Below are 20,289 nucleotides of genomic sequence, written 5' to 3'. Positions count from 1 at the left end.
AGTATGTGCCCTATCTCTTTATTTGGTCAGTTCTAATTAGGCCATTACCTGCATATACATGTTGCACAGCCTTGCCTTTCTTATTTGGATAAGTTCTGCTATGTCATAATCTGAACTAATATGTAAACACGTTGTGCAACTATGGCCTGCAAGCCTATACATCTCACTGATTAAATTAAACCCAATCCTGTATTTCTGTCCATATAAAATATCATATGTATATAAGGACCTGCATTCCAATTTGAAAAGATTATTATCTGTTCTTTCCCCTCCCTCCATATCTTCCTTCTTTCCTTTCCTCTCTTCCAATTCTTGCCAGGTGAAGGAATTACCTCTGGTGACCTTGAGATCTAGAGCCATTGGTGGGAGAAGAAGCCTTGCCCACGGTTTATCACCCAGCTCTGGAGTATCCCATTGTCAATCCCAGCTGAACTGTTCGATTTCCACACACTCAGGTGTCCATTCCCCCTTCATTCCCTTGGGGAGGGGGTGTTGTGGTCACCCATATTGAAACTGAATATGTATGATTAGTGAAAGAGCATTTTCAGAAGGCTTAACAATTATGCAAGAAAATTACCTCCTTTTTCTCACCTGTATTTAATAGGTGTTTCCAAGGGAGTGCAGCAAGGAATGGCAGCATATGAAAGGGCAGGTTTATAATCTCTTACTGTTCAAGTGTAATCCAGAGCAGTTGCATCACAAGAGAGGCTTTTTGTACCTTCTGCTTTTCTTCAGCTATTTAAGCATCTTTTAAGGAAGAAAATGTAGCTGAGCTAGAAGCAGAGAAATGGGGATCCACACTCGAAATCATATCTGTGATTATATTCATATACTGTATGTCATTCAATCCCAAGTGGATTTGCTGGTCAATGAAAAAGCATGTGTGACTTATGGGTTGTAAACCTGAGGTTGTGGTTTAGTTCAGTGTGTAAACCCTGCTTAGGAGTCAGTCTCCTGTAAGAATTTCAAGTGTCAAGTTTTTGTTCTCTTAAGAATTTTGCAACCCCAGTGGCTGTGTACAGGAGGAAAGGGCTTGTGGTTTGGGTCCCCTTCCTGGGCACCCTCACTGGTAAAATCCTGGACTTCATACGTGTGCTGAGAGCTTGCCAAATATTCAGTCTACCCTCTCGCTTCTCTACTGTTTGGCAGTTTAATTGTCCCTATGTTCCCAGACTTAGTTCTCAAGGGAAAGGTTGGAGAAGTCTCTCCAGCTTAACCAGGATTTGTCCATATTGAGGAATTCCACTGAGGTCTTAGCTGGAGAATCTTGAACACAAAGTCTCCCCCACTCCCCAGGTGAAATATGCCATGCGAGGTAGGAATATAGGCTAATTCATGGTTAAGTATTGGAAAAAAGATGAGTAGAATAGAAGGATGGGTCCCTGCCTTTATATATATAGTCCTCATGCCGAATGGGGATCTTTTTCTTGACAGAGCTCACTTCTATCTGGAATAGCACTGATGAATCTGGTAGACCAAATAGCCAAGTTGGAAGCAAGACCCTTGGGCCTACCTCCGGGGAAACTATTGGTGCCTCCATTCATTCATCAGGAATGCCACCACTCCAGCAACACCAATTTGCTTCCAAAAGGGTAACCACTTATTTTAAGAATAAAAAGCAAACTATTTGTTGCAATGCAGAATTAGAGTTTCTGACATGAATGTCCAATTACTTGAAGGTTAAATGTTTTAACTAAGCAAATCAATATTTAGCGATCAGAATGTGGTAGCTTTTCACTTTAAAAAAATTGCTATGCGGCCCCTGCGTTCAATTAAACCTTTTCCCCCTTTAGCTTCTCATAGGAAACTACCCAGTTTGAAAAACCTGGACTAGACTATTACAGTCAGAGGGGTCCTCGGTGCTCTCTGAGCTTTCCTTGCTGACGTTTCATTACCCTAACTAGGTAACGTCATCAGTGCTAGTAAGGAGTGCTGTTTGTTGTCAGTTTATATTCTGGTGTCTTGCCTGTCTGTGTGGGTGGGAGGCGATCTTAGTGATTATTTAATTGGGCTGTTTACTGATGGCTCTTTGGCAGTTTCTTCATTGGGGGTATTGCTTACTTGATTGTTGGTCTGAAGTTAACCTTGAAGTTAATGTATGCTGATCTGAGTGTTGATTATTGGTGGATAAGTGCTGGAGTCCTTTTGTTCTCTTTTGGGCTGGTTGATTGTCTCTTTTGCATAGTCTATAGATGTTGTTAATGTCATGTGCCTATTGATGGCTGATTTACCAGAGTGCCAGGCTTCTAGAAATTCCCTGGCATTTTTGGACTTGGCCTGGTCAAGGATTGTCCCCTTTTTCTTATTACAGTAATTCCAGGTTGTCTCTATGCTAGCATTTTTTTTTTTGGGGGGGGGGGGGGGAATGTCTACTCACTTCCAGAACTATACAGCTAAGGTAACGTGTAGCATTGGCTTTAAGACCTGTGTGCTTTGTAACTTCAGGGGTAACTTAAGGATTGCTCACAACAGTGGTGGGATTCAAATTTTTTTATTCCCCGTTCTGTGGGTGTGGCTTAGTGGGCGTGGCTTTGTGGGCATGGCAGGGAAGGATACTGTAAAATCCCCATTCCTTCCTGATCAGCTGGGACTCAGGAGGCAGAGAATAGATGGGGGGGAAGCCAGTCAGAGGTGGTATTTACCAGTTCTCCGAACTATTCAAAATGTCCCCTACCGGTTCTCTAGAACTGGTCAGAACCTGCTGAATACCACCTCTGGCTGACAAGTAAGACTCCCTTAGGCTTTCCTTTCACAGCTTTCTCCAAAGAGAACGTGAACATTCTGAGATTTCAAACAAAGAAAATATTGGGCTGAAGGGCAAGGTTACTGTTTAGTTTTGTCTATTTTAGAAATAGCCAGAGTTGCAAAGGCCCAATGCCTTTTGTTCCGTTTCCTGTGTGTGTTCATCTTTCTTCTTTCTCTGTCCTAGGTATTTCGTTCAGACTGTTGCGTCGTTTGCAAATCCCATCTACGCTTTGGGACGATGGTGCTTAAATGTCATTCGTGTCAGCTTCTAATGCATCCAGCGTGCAAAGAACATTGCCCCTCGCGGTGTGTGCCAGGTGCCCACTCCCGAGTGAAAGAGGTGAGGAAACTCCTCAAAGGGCGAAGTCATCCTCAAGCCAAACTTAACTCCTGATGATTACATGAATTCTGCAGCTATCTTGGCAATAACATGGAAGCCGTTTATCAGGGATTCCCCTCCCCCCCCCCAAAAAAGCAATAATTTGCTTACTTTTGCAGCCTTAAAACTTCCAGGTGATCTTCAGTTCCGTATTAGTTGCTTATTGTTCTTTGAGATCATCAAAGGTCAGCTCAGTGCTGCCACCTGATGGCAAAACCGCAGTATATCTTTGAATTTGTTTTTATTTCCCCAATCCCTTCGTTTGGAAAGGAGGCATTGCCTGGGTAAAAACCGTTTTGGGAATTGAGATCTAATGCAAAGAGACCTCTGAAGTCTGCCCCATCTCTTCCCTAGGGTATACTAGCTGATTTTGCGCCTTCCAAGCCACCTCTGGTACCCCCCATTGTGGTTCACTGTGTGGTTCAAATAGAGAAACATGGCCTGCAAGAGGTAAGTGGAATCCAGAGGAAAGGTGGGCAAAAATAAGCTATGAAATGTTGATGGAACTTCAGTTTATTATATAGACTGCTTTGCTCTGCAGATAAACTTAATTCCCACTCCCTGTTGATTTTAAAAAAAAATGTTTACTGAATTCTCTGCTGTAGCTATTTGAACGTAGAGCTAGGGCAGGGGTGTCCAAACTTTTTGGCTGGCTGGGGAATTCTGGGAGTTGAAGTCCACAAGTCTTAAAGTTCTCAAGTTTGGACACCCCTGAGCTAGGGTATCTGAATATAGAGTTAGAGTTAAGTTAGCCCTTTGGATTCAATGGGTACATGGGATCCAACTTTTTAGAAGTGTTCTCAAATTGTATATTTTTAATGTAACAGGGAGTAGAAATTATTAAATATCATGTTAACTGTACCTAATACGTAATGGGTGACCTTTGGAGAATGAGGCGAGGAAATGCTGCCTAAGAAACAATCACAAGAGAGGTAGTCCTTTTAACAGAGGAAAAAAACATAGGAAGGACCCATCCTAAGGAATCAAGCAGTTCAAAGTGGAGGCAGAAGGAAATTTGTGCTTTTAGACTTGCAGTGTTAAAGTTAATGTAGCCTAATAAGAAAATAGAATGGGTTCATCTAGTTGCGTTTGCTGTCTGGTTTAACTGGGAGGGCTGATAGATTACATTTTAATTAATTTTCTTTCTAAATGAAAAGAAATTGTTTATTTTTTTGAGGTGCCAGGTCTCTGAGAGGTACCAGTCAAATATGCTCTTCCTGTCAGGGACTAAATTGTCTTTATCTTGTGATGGTCCTTTCCCCTCCCATCTTGTGATGAGAAAGAACAGAACATTCAAACAATGGGTCTCTAAGCTTACCATTTTTTTTTTCCTGAGATGGTCTCAAATTTTACAAGATATTACAAAGCAACTTTATTTTGTGGGGTTCAGAACATTGGAAAAAACATTTATAGCTTTATTGAATGTTGTTTTCTTCTACAGAATACAAGGGGACATATAGTAGACCAGTGGAATTAGCAATACTTCCATTATTGAAAATCAAAGCATTGGGATTTTTTTCCTTTACCCTTTCTTTTCCAAACCTAAATAAATGGTTTTCCTCTTTCACAGAGACTAAGTTTTTTATCCTTGGTTAGAGTGTTTACAAAAGTGGAAAAAATACCCCCAAGGAATAAAAGTAAAGGTTCCCCTCACACAAATGTGGTAGTTGTTCCCAACTCTAGGGGGCAGTGCTTATCTCCATTTCAAAGTCGAAAAGCCAGCACTGTCCGAAGACGTCTCCATGGTCAAATGCTGAAGGCGCACGGAATGGTGTTACCTTCCACCAAAGGTGGTCCCTATTTTTCTACTTGCATTTTTACATGCTTTCAAATTGCTAGGTTGGCCGAAGCTGGGACAAGTAACGGGAGCTCACTCCATTACGTGGCGCTAGGGATTCGAACTGCCGACATTTCTGATCGACAAGCTCAGCATCTTAGCCACTGAGCCACCACATCCCTTCCTCCAAGGAATGCTTCTATATAATACAATCTGGGTGAACAAATTTACTTTGAGTATCTTACTCATGAGAATAATTTTTGGTAAGCACTGTGTAGGTAGCACGAGAGTCCCTAGTTGAATGCAACACATTTCTCAAAGGAAATTCTGCTGCAGATACAAGATCATACCAAGAAGATCAAGGAAATTAAGGGAAGAAATGTTGATCATGAAAGCCCCTTTTTTTTAAAAAAAAACCATAGAGTTTGTGTTCTATGATATTCAGTCCAGAAGTAATTGTCTACTGTGCTTGAGAGAACATGTATTATATCAGCCCTCCTTTGTCAGACCTTCTCCATTGCTTCTGCCCTCTGATGACTACGTAAACAGTTTTTCAATTGATATTTTGTTGTTTATAAAATGTGGGTCTCTACATCAAATTCTCTAAACACAGAGAAGTTTTCCCCGCCTGCTCTCTCTGTTCTATATTTTGTTATGCAGTTTCTCATCTTTTTTCCCTTTCATATTTCAGTGCTGCTGATCATGTTCTCTTTTTTAATCCAACTCTGCTGCATGAAAAGACACAGCCCCATGGAAGAGTTGCAAACAGGTGCTCTGAAGTATGTTGAGGGATCAAATCCAGCACTTCGCCGCCCTTGAATTTAATGGATCTGTTTCTCTTCAGCGGTTGTTTGTTTTTCTCTCGTATTTGCTAGGAACCTCTTTAGGATTTTCATAACTTCTTCTCTCCTTTAATTAGATACCTTCCCCCTTCTCTGAGCGGCTAGCACTCTGATTTTTACTGATGTCATTCATTGTCACTCAGCAATTGCCTAGGCTCATTCCAGTGGATGTTCCACAGCCTTGTAATTATTTCCCTGGCCTTTTGCTCACCTCTAGGCTGGACTGTACAGAGTGCCAGGGGCAGAGCCCATCGTGCGTGAATGGAAGCACAAACTGCTCTCCGCCCGAGGAGCTCTTCCTTCCCTCGACCTTGTGGCTGATGTGCATGTGATATGTGGCATCCTCAAGAATTTCCTGAGGAATCTGAAAGAGCCTTTGGTTACCTTTTGCCTGCACTCTGCCTTCCTGAAGGCAGCAGGTGAGTTGGGATGGGATTCTCAGATAAATCACTGGAGTGGAAGTGACTCAGGGGAACATAGGTGATGTAGGATATGACCAGGCTGAGCCGGAAGGGTGAGGGAGGGGTCAAACACACCATCAGTTTGGAGTTTCTACGCCCCTGTAAGAGACCTAAGTCCAACCCTCCCCCTTGAAGTCACTCTGTTGACTCTTATCTGGTGCCAATTCACCTTGACCATTAGACGACCAGACTCTTTGGGTACAGGTAGTATGAAATAAGCCTGTAATATTTTTTTGAAGTCTATCCTGGTTCCTGATTTCTTGTACCTGACATTGCTCGATTCTTAGAAACTTTTTAGTTTCTTCCTGGGTCACTGTACAATTAAGGTGCTATCTCTTAAGTGATTCTAGTTTCATTAGGGAAAACTGATCATTTGTGAAAAAAGGAACGAGGTTAAATGGCTGAACACTCGGGATGACTTAGAAAGGCATGAAGGATTTGCATCACTCTTTCTTTCCACTCAGAAATTCTGGATGAATCTGTCTGCCACACCGAACTCTGCCGTGTTGTCACGAAGTTGCCCATGACTAATAGAGACACACTAGCGTTTCTCATGCTCCATCTGCATAGGTGAGCACAAATTTAGGCTTGGAAAGGAAAACCTTAGGATCAGAGAGCTGGGAGAGAGTTTTTACAGGCCACACAGTCCAGTTTCCTGCTTGATGCAGAAAAAGAAAAAAATAGAACATTTTTCTGCCGACGTGCACCTGTTGTCTACAAGCTTCAAGTTCTCCAACGGAGGCGGAGTCACCTCCTTTTACAAAATACCTGGAACACAAATCTGCCCAGGTTTTGTCTGTCTTGCCAGAAGAAGAAGAACACTGCTTATTCTTCTCAGCAGCTATTTTCATAATTGTAAACTTATTGGGAGGGATTGGATGTTAAGACTGTCATGATACCTGTTCCTCCCCATCAGACACATTTTTAAAGCGAAGAACTAGCACAACTACTTGGCAGAGAGCCATATTTTAAAACTTTTTTTTTCTTGTGAAAGCAGTTACTGTCACTTCTAGTTGAGCCTATCCCAATCTTTTGCTTTCTAGATTTGCTGGAATGAAATCTTGTACTTTCCTGTCATCTTGGCCATCGTTGTTGAAGTTACATTGAAGTATAGTTGTTGTTTACTATACCTACTGTTCATCAGATGTTGGACTATTGTGAATACTTCCTCTTACACACACACACACCTCATGACAATGTGCAATAGTACAAATAGTTCTCACTTAACAACCAGAATTGGGCTTAGAATTTTGGTAATAAGTCAGTTATTAAGTGGGTCACTATGGTAATTAAGTGTACTATGTCAGGGGTGTCCAAACTTGGCAACTTTAAGACTTGTGGACTTCAACTCCCGGAATTCCCCAGCTGGCTGGGGAATTCTGGGAGTTGAAGTCCACAAGTCTTAAAGTTACCAAGTTTGGACACCCCTGTACTATGTGATTATCAAGCGAATTATATGGTTAAGTGAATCCAGCATATGAAATAGGAATAGCAATGACACTTAGACTTATATACCGCTTTACAGCCCTCTCTAAGTGGTTTACAGAGTCACTATATTGCCCCCAACAATTTTGAGTCCTTATTTTACCCTCCTCGGAAAGATGGAAGGTTGAATCAAGTGAGATTTGAACTGCCAAATTGCAGGCAGCCATCAATCAGCAGAAGTAGCCTGCAGTATTGCACTCTTAACCACTGCACCATCACAGAAAATAACCCTTTCTTGCCATTTTCTCCTGGAAAACAGCAAAAACTATAGCAAATTGCAATCACATGACAGCTAGTTACCAAACTCCTCAAATGCGGTGGCATGACTGGGGGGAGAGGGAGGGGGGCAGCACAACACTTTATGACAGCCAGACACCCATGACACCTTTACCCTTTCCAAGGCCATCATAATTTCAAATAGTAGTTAAGTGACTCATCACTAAACAAGGGCTGCCTGCAACTGTTTTAAAACACATTCAGACTTCATGATCTCCGATTGCAAAAGTATGGTTTTCATTCAAACTGTAGATATCTTCAGCATTCTAAAGGAAAAGGAAAGATGTATAGGTTTAGATACTAGCCTTGAACCAAACTGGGCTTCATGTGTGAATTCACATCCTTCACCGTAGTGTGTGAAACAGCTTTCTTATCATATACACCTATTAGAAATGGCTAATGACATGCAGTGGAAATGCTTTTGCTGTAGCATGGGCTACTGTTTCCATGGATCCATCTCTGCATCCATAGGGTCATGCAGAGCCCTGATTGTCGAATGGACTGCCATAACTTGGCACGCATCTTTGGACCAACACTAGTCGGACACAGCACTCCGAGCCCCAGCCCACATGCCATTATGGAAGACACCCCACGCCAGTGCCTGGTAACGTCTGTGACCTCTCTTCAATTTCTTTCAGCTTTCAGTGGCTCATCACTGCACTGCATTTCTTTGTCAGAAATGCTTGATTTTATAGGACTGATTCCTTTGTATCACAATAACTTATCTCCTGTGGGATGGGTTGGGAGAACATAGCTTCTCTCAAATGTGAGAACAAGGCAAGACTTGATAGGTGGGGTGTAGCGAATATTCTTAACCTTTTTTTGCTTTTGAGATTTCATTGAGCATTATTTGGATAATTCATTGATTAAATTTAAATGCCATCCATCTCGCTCTCTGTTGAAGTGACTCTGGGTGGTTATTTGTAGTATTCCTCTCTATCATGATTAACAACACTGCTTTAAATGGAATCCATGGAATTCCATTTTTGAGATACGCGTCAGCTAAAGAACCAAAGGGGAAAGAAAAAGAAGGGGGTAGACAGAGGCTGATGTTATTTCCTTTCCATAGGTCGTCTCCCATCTCCTAGCATTGCCACTCAAATTTTGGAAGCATTTTATAGAAGAAGAGCAAGAAAACCTTGTCCCATCAGTACATCAGCCCATTGTAATGAATGAGCAAGGTGAGTTAATTCAAATATAAGGCATGAGACAGCATTGCGGTTTTGATCATCTTGAAAAGCATGTTAAAGGAATGAGCCTAATCTTCCCTGACCAGCATACACCAGCTCTTCCATCCACTTGTTCCCCCAGAGGCCAGCACTGTCCAGTTGAGTCCAGGAAACAGCTGCTTTCCCAACATGCTTCGTAAGTGCATGGGCACAACTTTGCCACTTTTGTGAGTATTACTCAAAAAAGACAACTGAAAACTTGGCTAGATGTAATGGAATGGTGGCATTGATCAAACCATACTGGAAAAGGTGACATAATGCTGACTTATTAAGGCTTACTGTATGAAACCTGTCCCTTCACAACCAGTGCCAAACCTTTATGCATTCGGTTGTATTTGACCACTTTTGGTCTGCCAGAAACAAACACCATTATTAGTGGAATGACTATGATTGTAGAGGGCATGTTCATTCTTGGTTTATCTTTTTTATTCTTCTCTTCTGACAGGGATGTCCCCCGGGCCAAAAAGATGGGGAGATTCTTACCCTTTCCAAAATAAGGAGCTACTCAAGGTGGCCATTTATTCTGATTGCTAATGAAGGGTTTGCGTTCATCACTTGGTGATTGCATCTTTCTTGCCTTGTACTCTCCAGCAAGCCGCCTTCAAGCGGAGTTCCCAAGCTCAGAAATATTTAATCACCCATCATTATTTCTTAATAGTGGAGGACTTTTGATCTCCTTCCTGAAGAACATCATGGTTCCCTTTTTTCCATAACTAGGGGCTGACAAAAGAGTGGAGTAAATCTTTGACTATCATTCTACTGATCTCTCCATTGTGGACTTGTGGGTGAATTGAAGATGTTCAGATCTTTTTTTTTTTTTTTTTTGTTCAATTTACTTATAGCAATCAGCAGATTCAACAGGTGGAATCTGGTGAACAAAAATATGCTCAATTTTGTACATTTTGGTCCTATTATCTATTATATATGTTGATAGCAGAATTTGATAATATCATCTGGTGTTGGGAATGTGGATGAATTAGTGATCCTTGTAAACTGAAGGCAAGAAATTTTCTGAAGGCACAGCTTTTTCAGAGAAAGATCAGTTTTATTGCAGATTTGCACTAGCAACTAATCTTCTTGGACAAAAGGAAGCATTTGACTCTCTTTAGAATAAGCAGATTTTCTTTTTAGGGGATATGCTGTAGAAAAATAAAAATGCTAATGCTCATGCACGACGGGGGATGTCTGGGAAGAAAATCAAAATCCACAGTTGAGCAATATATTTTCTTTGGAGCAACAAGAGTGCATAATATGTCCTCAGATTTTCTAGTACTCTTAATCCTGTGTTACAAAAGCAGGGAATAAGGAAAACAATCTGAAAATAGAATTATCCCCCAATTATTGCACAAGTCTCAGCTGGGGACATCAGGAAATAACTATGCTTCAGGTCAAATAGGGAACTGGAAAAACATTATCATGGCAAATCCATATTGTTGATGATGTGGAATATGAAAATTTTGTAGAATTAATCCGGCCAAGAACTGAGCTAAACTAGACCTTATTCTAAGGGCCTTATTGTAATAGGCAGCAGAGGACATCTTATGTACAATGGGATAAAGCAGCCATTTCTGAAAACTAAAATCAGACAGGACCTTCAAACTGAATTTTGCCTTGGATTAAATGCATATCCTTCAGGCTAGCCCAAGATGTCAATCTTGAAAGAGCAATTAATTTGAGGTACTGTATTGCATTAAGATAAAGCCACTAATTTCAAATCTCATGACTACAGTTGTTAGCTTAATATGAGAGCTTTGCTGCTATTGCCCCAAATGATGCCAAAAGAAGTCTGGAGAACTCAAAAAGTGTTCGCTGAAGCCATTTTTCAGTTATGGATTATTTGTAGATTATTCCCCTTTAAAAAAAGGCTTTTGGACGTTATGCAGGTACATACCTGCCCAGGAGACTGAAGTACTCATAGTTTATATTCTTTATAGACAACTTATATATTCTTTATAGACAACTCTTGAGTGTTGCTATTATCACTCATTGCATGTTCAATTCTCTCCATAGGAGTAGGGCCGACCCAAATGTGCCTTAGCAGTGGTGTTGAACTGATAACTAGACTCCAGTCCACACCTTTATAATTTCATGTAGGCTTTTATTAGCCAGAAAGTTCTCTCATCTAAATGCTATAAGTGCTGTTTAGTCCTGCTCCTCATATGCTTGAATAGTGCCTCTCTGCAGAGCTCACACCTCCAGCAGTAAGTTTTAGGCTTGTTGGTCTTACCTCACTGTGGTTTAGGAAATAAGCAGTGGTTAAGCCAAAATGGCTTAGGACAAGGAGTGGATTGGGACAGTACTAAATTGGAGAAGATTTAAAAGGATCCTTCAGCATGACAGGTAATCTTCCACTTGCAACTGGTCACATCATGACTGAAGTTACAACAGACTTCCTCAGGGTTACTTACAACCCAGTTCCAAAGTTCTGATGATTGCCCTCCGATGGTCACATGACTATTTTGGACATTTGGAAACTGGCCCATATTTATGGGCATTTGCAGTGTCCTGCAGTCACGTGGCCACAATTTATGATGTTTTTGCCAAAAACCAGCATTTAGTTCGTTTTCAGCAAAAATGCACCATAGTAAACCATGGGTTTACTTAATGACCATGGTGTTTGCTTGATGGCCAGTGCAAAAACAATATTGTAAAATCAAGTTGGTCACATGATGACCTGTTTTACAACCATCACAATTCACAACAGTAATTGGCAGGCTCCATTAATCATAAGTCAAAGACTACCTATATCAAAGCTCAATCTCCTGTAGTAGCATTCCAGGCAGACAGTCATTTGTCCTTGCTTAAATAACCAAGCGCCACTTGCTAGAAAACGGAAGTATGATTCTATATAAAAAGGGTATCTGTGTGAATGATTTATTTCCCCAAATGTGATAGCAATAAGTGCAAACGTATTCTGACCTAGAGGGAAGCTCTCCCACATTAAGTTGTGTCCCTTCTAGCACAATCTTTCTTACTGTGTGCTACAGTTGCACAAAAACAAAGCCCTGATTTATACTGCAGGCTTAAAAGAGGAAAGGTGAATCTTTCCAATACAACCATCTCTCCCTGTCTCCTGTTCATGAGACAGAATTATTATGTTTCAGAACAGGGCAAAACACATGGAAAAGGGGCCTAAAACTGTACAGACTTAAGGGAACTGTCTTATCTCGTAACAATTATCCTAAGATGGTCTTGTGCCTTGGAAGTGCAATGAAATAACAAACAAGACACGAGCCTACTTTAAGAACTAAGGAAAAAACCTGCAAGTCTTTCTAAAGTACCTCATCTTAGTCCTTTTCAAGGTGTGGAATCTGTCTTTAACTTAGAATTAATCCACCTCCTGCAGCGAAGGTAAATAACCTTTTTTTGGATTAGGCTTTATCCTGAAGCAGTAGCCATGGCCTCTAGTAATCTTTTTTCCAGCTGAAGCAAAAGAGGCCCTGAAGCACGTTGGATTTTCAAATACAATCTCTTCCAGTAAGTGAGGCCAAGAAGAGGAGGCAAGCAATGGACGCATTGTTCAAGTCACACACAGACCTCCTTTCCCCCCACCCACCCCCAACACTCGTAGCAGACTAGTTCCTGTATATTAGTTAATGGGGCAAAGAAGTGACACCTCCATTTACAATTCTGAGGTTAGAACACTTGTCCTCCTCAGATCTCCTCTCAACTTGGTTCACTGAGAGGAAGGAACTGGCAGTCAGGGCTCTTGAGATGCTAGGCCTTCTTCATCGCTGTTAGAGCTTCTCTTCCTGGCCCCCACAAGCCATAGATGCAGTAGCAGTAGATCAAGTAGCAAGTAGTCCTGCACACTGTCAGAGGGAATAGCGGTTGATGCCTGCAGAATGGAATTCATAAAAGTTAACATCATCTAGTGGGAAATGAGCCATCCCTTTGCTGCTTTTTGGCTACTGAAGTTACATGAAGCTTCTGAGAAAAGTGCATGTCCCACCGGACAGATCCTACCCGTAGTTGTTTTTCTGAGTAGTACTGACAGAACTGACATTCTGAGGGAGAATGCAGGTCTGTCTACTAAAACGGTATCCTCAAATACATATATGCCCCTTCCCCATTTAAAAATAATCTGCTTTGCTGACCAGCTCATTAGGAAGTTCTTTTTTGAGATTTAAGTCACAGGAGGACAATGACCTTGGATTTTTGATGTACTAAAATCAATACACTGCAAGAGCAAACAAGTATTATAGGGTGTACAGAGTCAGGAAGATGCCCTCAAGGGAAATAGGCAATAACTTCTGTGTAAGCAAAGAGGGCTGAAACATTATTTAAATCCTGAGAAGCAAGATGGAATTTGGAACAGGCTTGGATAGCCTCCTCCCTAATTAAGTAGGTAAGAGGGAATAAAATACAAGCAGGCTTGCAATACAAGCAGGTCTGTTTACAATGGATTGCTAATTCATAATAAAGCAGGAGCAGATAGAAGGAAGATTGGGGAAATATTTATAGGTTATTGGATGATTTGCAGTGGACTGGCAAGAGTTTCTGACTAATAGCTGCAGCAAGACATTTTTTTTCTTCACACCTAAATTGGTTCACATTTAAATTAGTTTATACCCAATTTTATTTAGAATAAATAAAATATATTTGTATTAAGAAATACAAAGTGTATGTAGTTAAGTCACTATTATAGTATTAATTACAACTTCCAGGAAATTAAGTATAGGGGATTTATCTTTCATTCCAGGTTCTGAAAGATAGAATTTTAGGTTTAAAATGAAGCGGAATTGAGCAAACTGACTTGGTTCTGCTTTAATGTCATTCCAGCAGAATTAACATACCTGTGCTATGTGAAACTATGTGATAGGGCTTAATAAATCAACACTTGCAGCCTGAAAATTAATGAGTAGTTGCAATCAGTCTCTCCTCTCCCCTTCTCTCCCTCAGGTTTACCCCACAGAGGCCTCTCCTATCTTATCCCCTTCTCTCCCTCAGTCTAACTCCTTAGCATCAAAGTGTTTTTCAGGTGGGGAGGGAGAGTAGAATGTCTAAACTCCCAGCCCACAGGCCAAATGAGTCACACACTGGCCACGCCCCTTGGCAGTTGGAGCAGAGTTCTTTTCAGGTGGGGAGGGGGAGTAGAATGTCTAACTCCTTAGCATCAGAGCTAATGATATGGTCATTTTAAAAAATCCTTTCTTAGCAAGCACCTAGAAGACTAGAGGAACATACATGCCAAATTTCAAGTTTGTAGGCTTTACGGTTCTGGAGATTTTGTAATGGTGCATGAGTGGTATTTGGCTTTCATATATATAGATTGTTACTAATAGACAAATTGTATATTCAAATCTATGCCAGCCAGATGAGCACACAGATACAGATGGGCACAAATATCTCTAGCTTTGGGTTGGTGGCAGCAGCAAGAAATCAAAGTCAAAGGCTCAGTCAGGCTCATTCAAAATCAAGCACAGTGGAACAAGGCAAGAAATGGCTTTCAGGTGGGGCATCTTTATATATATATAGTAATTTATTACCAATAGTACTAAGTAGAAATAAAGAAATCTCACACCCTCTCTCTCTCATTCTCTCTCTCACACACACATCCTCCTCCTCCCTCCTCCTCCTCACACACAGACAACTTTTCCTGATACATGCTGCTTGGATTGTTGCCTTTGGCAGAACAATCTGAAACCCTTAATTATCTCACTTGCTACAAATCCCTGCATCTCAGTGTGCATTAGTGCAATCAGAAAATGAATACAAGAAAATCCACAAGGCTAAAAGAAAAGCAACCAAACTTTAAAAAGCTTACATTTAATTTTGGAGTCCTTCCATTATCATAAACTTAGAAGATGCGATTCAGTCTTTTTGAATCAATGCTGTGCCCTCCCCACAAAAATTTCTACTTTGCTCCTATAACTCCACTGCAGTGCACCGGCCTTCCTTCCAAGCCAGGAGAACGGTGCTAGATGGAGTAGAAATACAGACCTGGCTTGATCAGATGGACATGAGAAACCCAGCAGCAAGTTTTAAAAAATGAGCAGCAGCAGCAGCAGGAAACAGGCTGGAGAGGCCAAGGCCTGGGGCCTACCTGAGCTGGAGAGAAGTGTAGGAATTGGAGGGTACAAATGGAAGAAGGATGGAGCGTCGACCAGCTAAGATTTTAGGGCATCGATACCTGCGGGTGTGAGCACCAAGGCTTGGAGAATGTCAGAGAGGGACACGATCCCTCGCGGAGTGTTCTTCTTATCCACCAGAACCAGGCGATGGACCTATTCAACGAGTGAGCCGAACACCATCATGGCAAAAGTAGGAACAGGAGGGTAAAGAGGAGTTTTAGATTCCAGACAGAAAATATGCCATTCACAGAAGTGAAATTACAGTGTTTAGCACAGTCTGTTTAGGAATTGGAGCACTCTGTGCAAAAAGTAGGGGGAAAGTATATACAAATACACATGGTGGAGCCTTAGGTAGGCCCTATTGCATCACTGTCATCTCCAATGACCTGGAAAAGAGCAGATGCATGGGCTAAAAGGAAGTGTGGGCTCTTTTTTAAACCAAGTTGTAGGGTTACCAATCACACTGTTTAAAAAAGAACTTTGTCCCTGTGTGAAGGAGTTCCTGAAACATCCCGTGTTTTCATATATTGCTCTCATTATAAGGATCCTATAAGGAAGCTAATACCGGTAATCCTCGACTTACAACCATTTGTTTAATGTTCAAAGTTAAAATCTCCCTGAAAAAAGTGACTAACGGCTGTTTTTGACACTTACAAAACATCTGCAGCTTCTCCATGATCAAAATCCAGACTCATGTTTAGGATGGTTACAGTGTCCCAGGGTCATGTGATCAGCTTTTATGATCTTCTGACAAGCGAAGTCAATGGAGAAGCCAGATTCACTTAACAACCATGTTACTAATAATTATAGTGATTAACTTAACAACTGTTGCAAGAAAAGTCATAAAATAGGGCAAAACTCACTTAAGGACTGCCTTGCTTAACAACAGAAATTTTGGGCTCAATTGTGGTCATCAGTTAAGGACTATCTGTAATTTCCCATCTAGACAAACTTCCAAATTATCTGTATTCCTTTTATTTATAGGTCCAATCAATGATATTTTATTTCTTTTAAAATGGCTGAGTTTTGTTTCATTATTTGTAAATAATGAAATTATTTACAAATTATTGTATCTCGCTGTGGAGCTACTTTAAGTAGCTTACAGTAATAACATCTGTCTATTCCAGGTACTTGAGAAGGACTTAATAGGAAGATACAATGCCAAATCCAGTCTAAGCATCTGGATGACTACAGCCAAACATCATAATAATGCCATAATTTGCATTTTTATGCTTAAATCTTCTTGAGCTGCTAGGGGGAAAAAAACAAAAGCTAGAAGTCCAGATATTACATGCCCATACTGGGTTACAAATGTAAAATAAAAGTCCATCTGCAGCACCCAAAACACACCCATCAATTTGTCTATTGTTTGTGGTCATGGTCTTTTCCATATGAAACAGACTAGATGAGCCTAGATTGCTCCTGGAACAGCTGTCACTAAAAGTCAGAGGACAGGTGAAAGGATGGTTGGATTAAAACCATAGATTAGCCATGATCTAGTAGGCAAAAGGCTTTGGATCTGAAGGACGCACACATATTGAGGAATCTAGAGAAGGACGGATGTGAATTTACCCAACCCATTGCCCACTCTTAACTACGATCCTGGAGCCATACCTGCTCTTTGACAATGCGATCAATGATGTCTTCTAGAGCTTCATTGGGATGGCATGTAAGGACCCCTTCTAGGCAGACCGAGCGCTGTTTCAGGGCTTCTCCCACACTAATGTCCAGATTGTTGTAAGACTTCTGAGCAGCCAAATGCTATGGAGAGCAAGTGGAGAGGAGGAGTTTGGAGGAAAGAGGGAGTAGAGCATTACTGCATTATGGCCACCGTGAACGCACACTATTAAGCTGAGAGACACTTCAAAATCTTTGAAGCAAGGCCTTAGCACAATGATATTGACACACTAATTCATGGTACACTCATATGTCACATTGAGCCATGGTTTGCTTAGTTTATTACATAAACTATGATTGTCTGGCTTCTAACACACCTGACAGCTTTAGGACTTCAATGGCTCACTTCATTCAATATGATAAGCCACAATCACACTAAAAACCAGTGACGTGCGGTGAGGTTTACGGCTGGTGAGGCTGGTGACGTCATCAGGAAGGCGGGGAATGGGACGTGTGCTGGAGCCTGAGGCTGCCTCAGCCTCAAGCACACATGATCCCATTCCCCGCCTTCCTGAGCGCGCTTCGCCGGCTCGTGTTCCATGATCCCCAACAGCAGCTGCTTTTCTGTGCGTCTGGCGTTTAGGACATCTGGCTATCTACCTAAATGCCAGACGCACAGAAAAGGATTGCGGAGCGCTTCGCCGGTGGAGCACGCTCAGGAAGGCGGGGAATGGGATCATGATCCCATTCCCCGCCTTCCTGAGCGCGCTTCGCCGGCTCGCGTTCCGCGATCCCCAACAGCAGCTGCTTTTCTGTGCTTCTGGCGTTTAGGATATCCGGCTATCTACCTAAACGCCAGACGCACAGAAAAGCACTGAAAAGCACTTTGCCTCCAAGCCACTTCGTCTTGATGATGTCGCTGACGTCGCTGCTGGGCACGGCCAGACGGAGGTAACCAGAGTGGCGCCGAGGGGTCCGGGCGGACGAAAGAGCGAGCGAGCGATGGAGGATCAGGCAGCCTGATCCTCGGTCGCTCGTCAGCCGGACTGCCTCGGCGCCACTCTCGCTACCTCCGTCCGTCCGCGCATGGCAGCTGCAGCGACGTCATCAAGCCCCTGCCACTTCTGGATGCCTATTGCAGTCGGGAGCAGCGCGCAAAGTACAGCGGAGGCAGGAAGGTTATTGGCGCTTCCGAGAACCCTCCTGCCTCCGCCGGTTGCTCAGCTGGCACCGCCCCGCGCGCGCTCCTCCTCCTCCCTCCTCTTCCTCTTATATATATGAAACTCCCTTGTGGATATTATTATTATATATTATTATTTCATGATGAGAGGTGAGGCTCTGCCTCCCCTGCCTCCAATGACCGCACGTCCCTGCTAAAAACAATATGCTCTACTTTATACCAGTCACTGTATAACAAATATTCAATGGAAATAAAACTACCCTAGTAAAAGGATTATTCATCTAGATCACTGTAGAATTAGAAGCCTCAGCTGGAGACATTGTTCTTACACTGCTTCTCTGAAATTCAGGAGTTAGATGTTATTTCCTGTCTTAAAGGTAAATGGCATATACCTTTCTCCTACCATTAGTTAAGAGTTGCTGTTTCCTCCTCACATTAATATACAGATTTTATTTTGTATGTGAACTGTTGCTAGATTAGTCCTTCTTAGTGTATTTTTCCAAAAAAATTGTTCCCAAATAATTTATCTTTAAAATAAGAGTTATTTTAAGGGGATTTTTTTTTCTGCAAAATAAATGGTAGAGTTTTGGTTTTAACCTACTCTATAGCTGGAGATGGGGCAAATCTTAAATCTGGGAATGACTTCCTTTAGGGGAAATGCAGTGTTTCTGTTTATCAGACCATCTGAACCTAGAAGAATAACTGCCCATACTTACAATCACATCAAAGCGGGAATAGAGGCCAACTACCGTTCCTACATAAGAAACAGAAGGGAACAGCTGTTCAGGAATCTCTCCAGGTGTAACGAATTAAATCTTCCAATGCATGAAAGTTACCACAGAAAAGATTAACAGATTTTCCTGCAAGGAACCTGACAATGAATATGCTTTCACAATTTCATTATGAATTTCCAGGCCTGCCTTATAGCTTGAAGCTAAGAATGGAAAATTAACATGACCAACTTAACCAAAAGTTATCTCTATATTTTATGAAGGAATTTCTTTTTTTAGTATTTGCCAAATAGGATCTTAGCAACTCTTAACAGAGTTAAGGATTAATTTAAAACAGGGTTAACTTGCATGTTCATTAATTATCACTATGCATCTTATTAAACACCATCATCCAAAATGTTGGGGTTTTTTGCAATATCATCATGAAAGGACAAAAAAAATCTCCTCTATTTACCTGATAATGTCAGCATTTCCAGGAGCCAACTTTATTTTTCATGGTGTTAAAAGCGCTAAAACATTGTTCTGAAACACATCTCTCTATCTTAAAGTGATAAGCCTAATTCCAGACTAAGACTGCAGTCATGTAGCTGAAAAGACCTACTGAACTAACTAGACTCTTGATATGGCCCATGGGCCAATCAATAAAATAAACTACCCGTATTTTTCGGATATTAGACGCACCTTTTTCCCTCAAAAAAGAGGCTGAAAATCTGGGTGCGTCTTATACACTGAATACAGCATTTTTGGCCTCCCAAAACCCCGCCCCTTCACCAAAATGGCCATGCATAGCTTTTAGGAGGCTTTCAGAGAGCTCCTGGGGGCTGGGGAGGGCAGAAATGAGAGAAAAATGGGCTTTTGCTCAATTTTGCCCCCCCCCCAGCCCCCAGGAGCACTCTATAAGCCTCCTAAAGGCTATCCATGCCCTTTTTCTGACAAAAAACGGGCCCATTTTTGCAAAAAATGGGCCATTTTTTGTTCGTTTTTGGCCCCACCCCCACCCCCTAGCAGCACTCTACAAACCTCCTAAAGGCTATTCATGCCTCTTTTTAAAAAAATGAAAAACGGGCCGGTTTTGGGAGGTTTGCAGAGTGCAAAAACTTTTTTTTTTAATTTGCCTCTTCAAAACCTTGGTGTGTCTTATACTCCGGTGCGTCTTATACTCCGAAAAATACGGTAACTAACTGGACTCGTTTTAAATAGAGATGCATAATTTATTTTTATTTACTTGTACGTGCCGTTATTATTTTTTACACATAATTCAAGGCAGCAAACATATCTTCCTCCTACAACAACAACCTTGCAAGGTGGATTGGGTTAAGAGAAAGTGACTGGTCCAAAGTCACCCAGTTAACTTTCATGGCCAAGACAGGACTTGAACTCATGATCTCCTTCTTTCTAGCCAGGTACTTTAACCACTAAGCTAAACTGGCTCTCATTTATGCTGTGAATTAGCATCAAACTTTAGCACCCTTCCTTGTAGTGATGTCGTCTTA

The 20,289-nt window shown here is 41.6% G+C and overlaps 2 protein-coding genes across 7 annotated transcripts in view; one reads left to right on the top strand and one right to left on the bottom strand.

The window, feature by feature from the left end:
• The window catches only part of LOC309383511 (rac GTPase-activating protein 1-like), a 26,613-nt gene extending 12,545 nt beyond the window's left edge, over nt 1-14,068 (top strand). For 2 of the 5 annotated variants that reach the window (XM_081936151.1, XM_081936152.1), the window contains exons 8-17: nt 320-455; nt 1,435-1,592; nt 2,930-3,085; nt 3,479-3,574; nt 5,961-6,162; nt 6,669-6,774; nt 8,437-8,569; nt 9,035-9,146; nt 9,277-9,330; nt 9,640-14,068. In XM_081936151.1, the coding sequence (XP_081792277.1) occupies nt 320-455; nt 1,435-1,592; nt 2,930-3,085; nt 3,479-3,574; nt 5,961-6,162; nt 6,669-6,774; nt 8,437-8,569; nt 9,035-9,146; nt 9,277-9,330; nt 9,640-9,728 (1,242 nt within the window). In that variant the 3' untranslated portion in view covers nt 9,729-14,068. Of the gene's footprint in view, nt 1-319; nt 456-1,434; nt 1,593-2,929; nt 3,086-3,478; nt 3,575-5,960; nt 6,163-6,668; nt 6,775-8,436; nt 8,570-9,034; nt 9,147-9,276; nt 9,362-9,639 lie in introns of all 5 variants that reach the window. The other 3 variants (XM_081936150.1, XM_081936149.1, XM_081936153.1) reach the window with 2 other exon arrangements.
• The window catches only part of PRKAG3 (protein kinase AMP-activated non-catalytic subunit gamma 3), a 23,388-nt gene continuing 15,992 nt past the window's right edge, over nt 12,894-20,289 (bottom strand). The window contains exons 10-13 of one of the 2 annotated variants that reach the window (XM_081936154.1): nt 18,782-18,819; nt 16,883-17,029; nt 15,328-15,421; nt 12,894-13,032 (exon numbers count right to left, since the gene is read on the bottom strand). In XM_081936154.1, the coding sequence (XP_081792280.1) occupies nt 13,010-13,032; nt 15,328-15,421; nt 16,883-17,029; nt 18,782-18,819 (302 nt within the window). In that variant the 3' untranslated portion in view covers nt 12,894-13,009. Of the gene's footprint in view, nt 13,033-15,240; nt 15,422-16,882; nt 17,030-18,781; nt 18,820-20,289 lie in introns of both variants that reach the window. The other variant, XR_014173862.1, reaches the window with a different exon arrangement.

This window comes from Natrix helvetica, assembly GCF_964273705.1.
Source record: "Natrix helvetica genome assembly, chromosome: 1".
NCBI lineage: Eukaryota > Metazoa > Chordata > Lepidosauria > Squamata > Natricidae > Natrix > Natrix helvetica.
The sequence above is the reverse complement of the archived record's forward strand: the minus strand, read 5'-3'. Positions and strand labels throughout refer to the sequence as shown.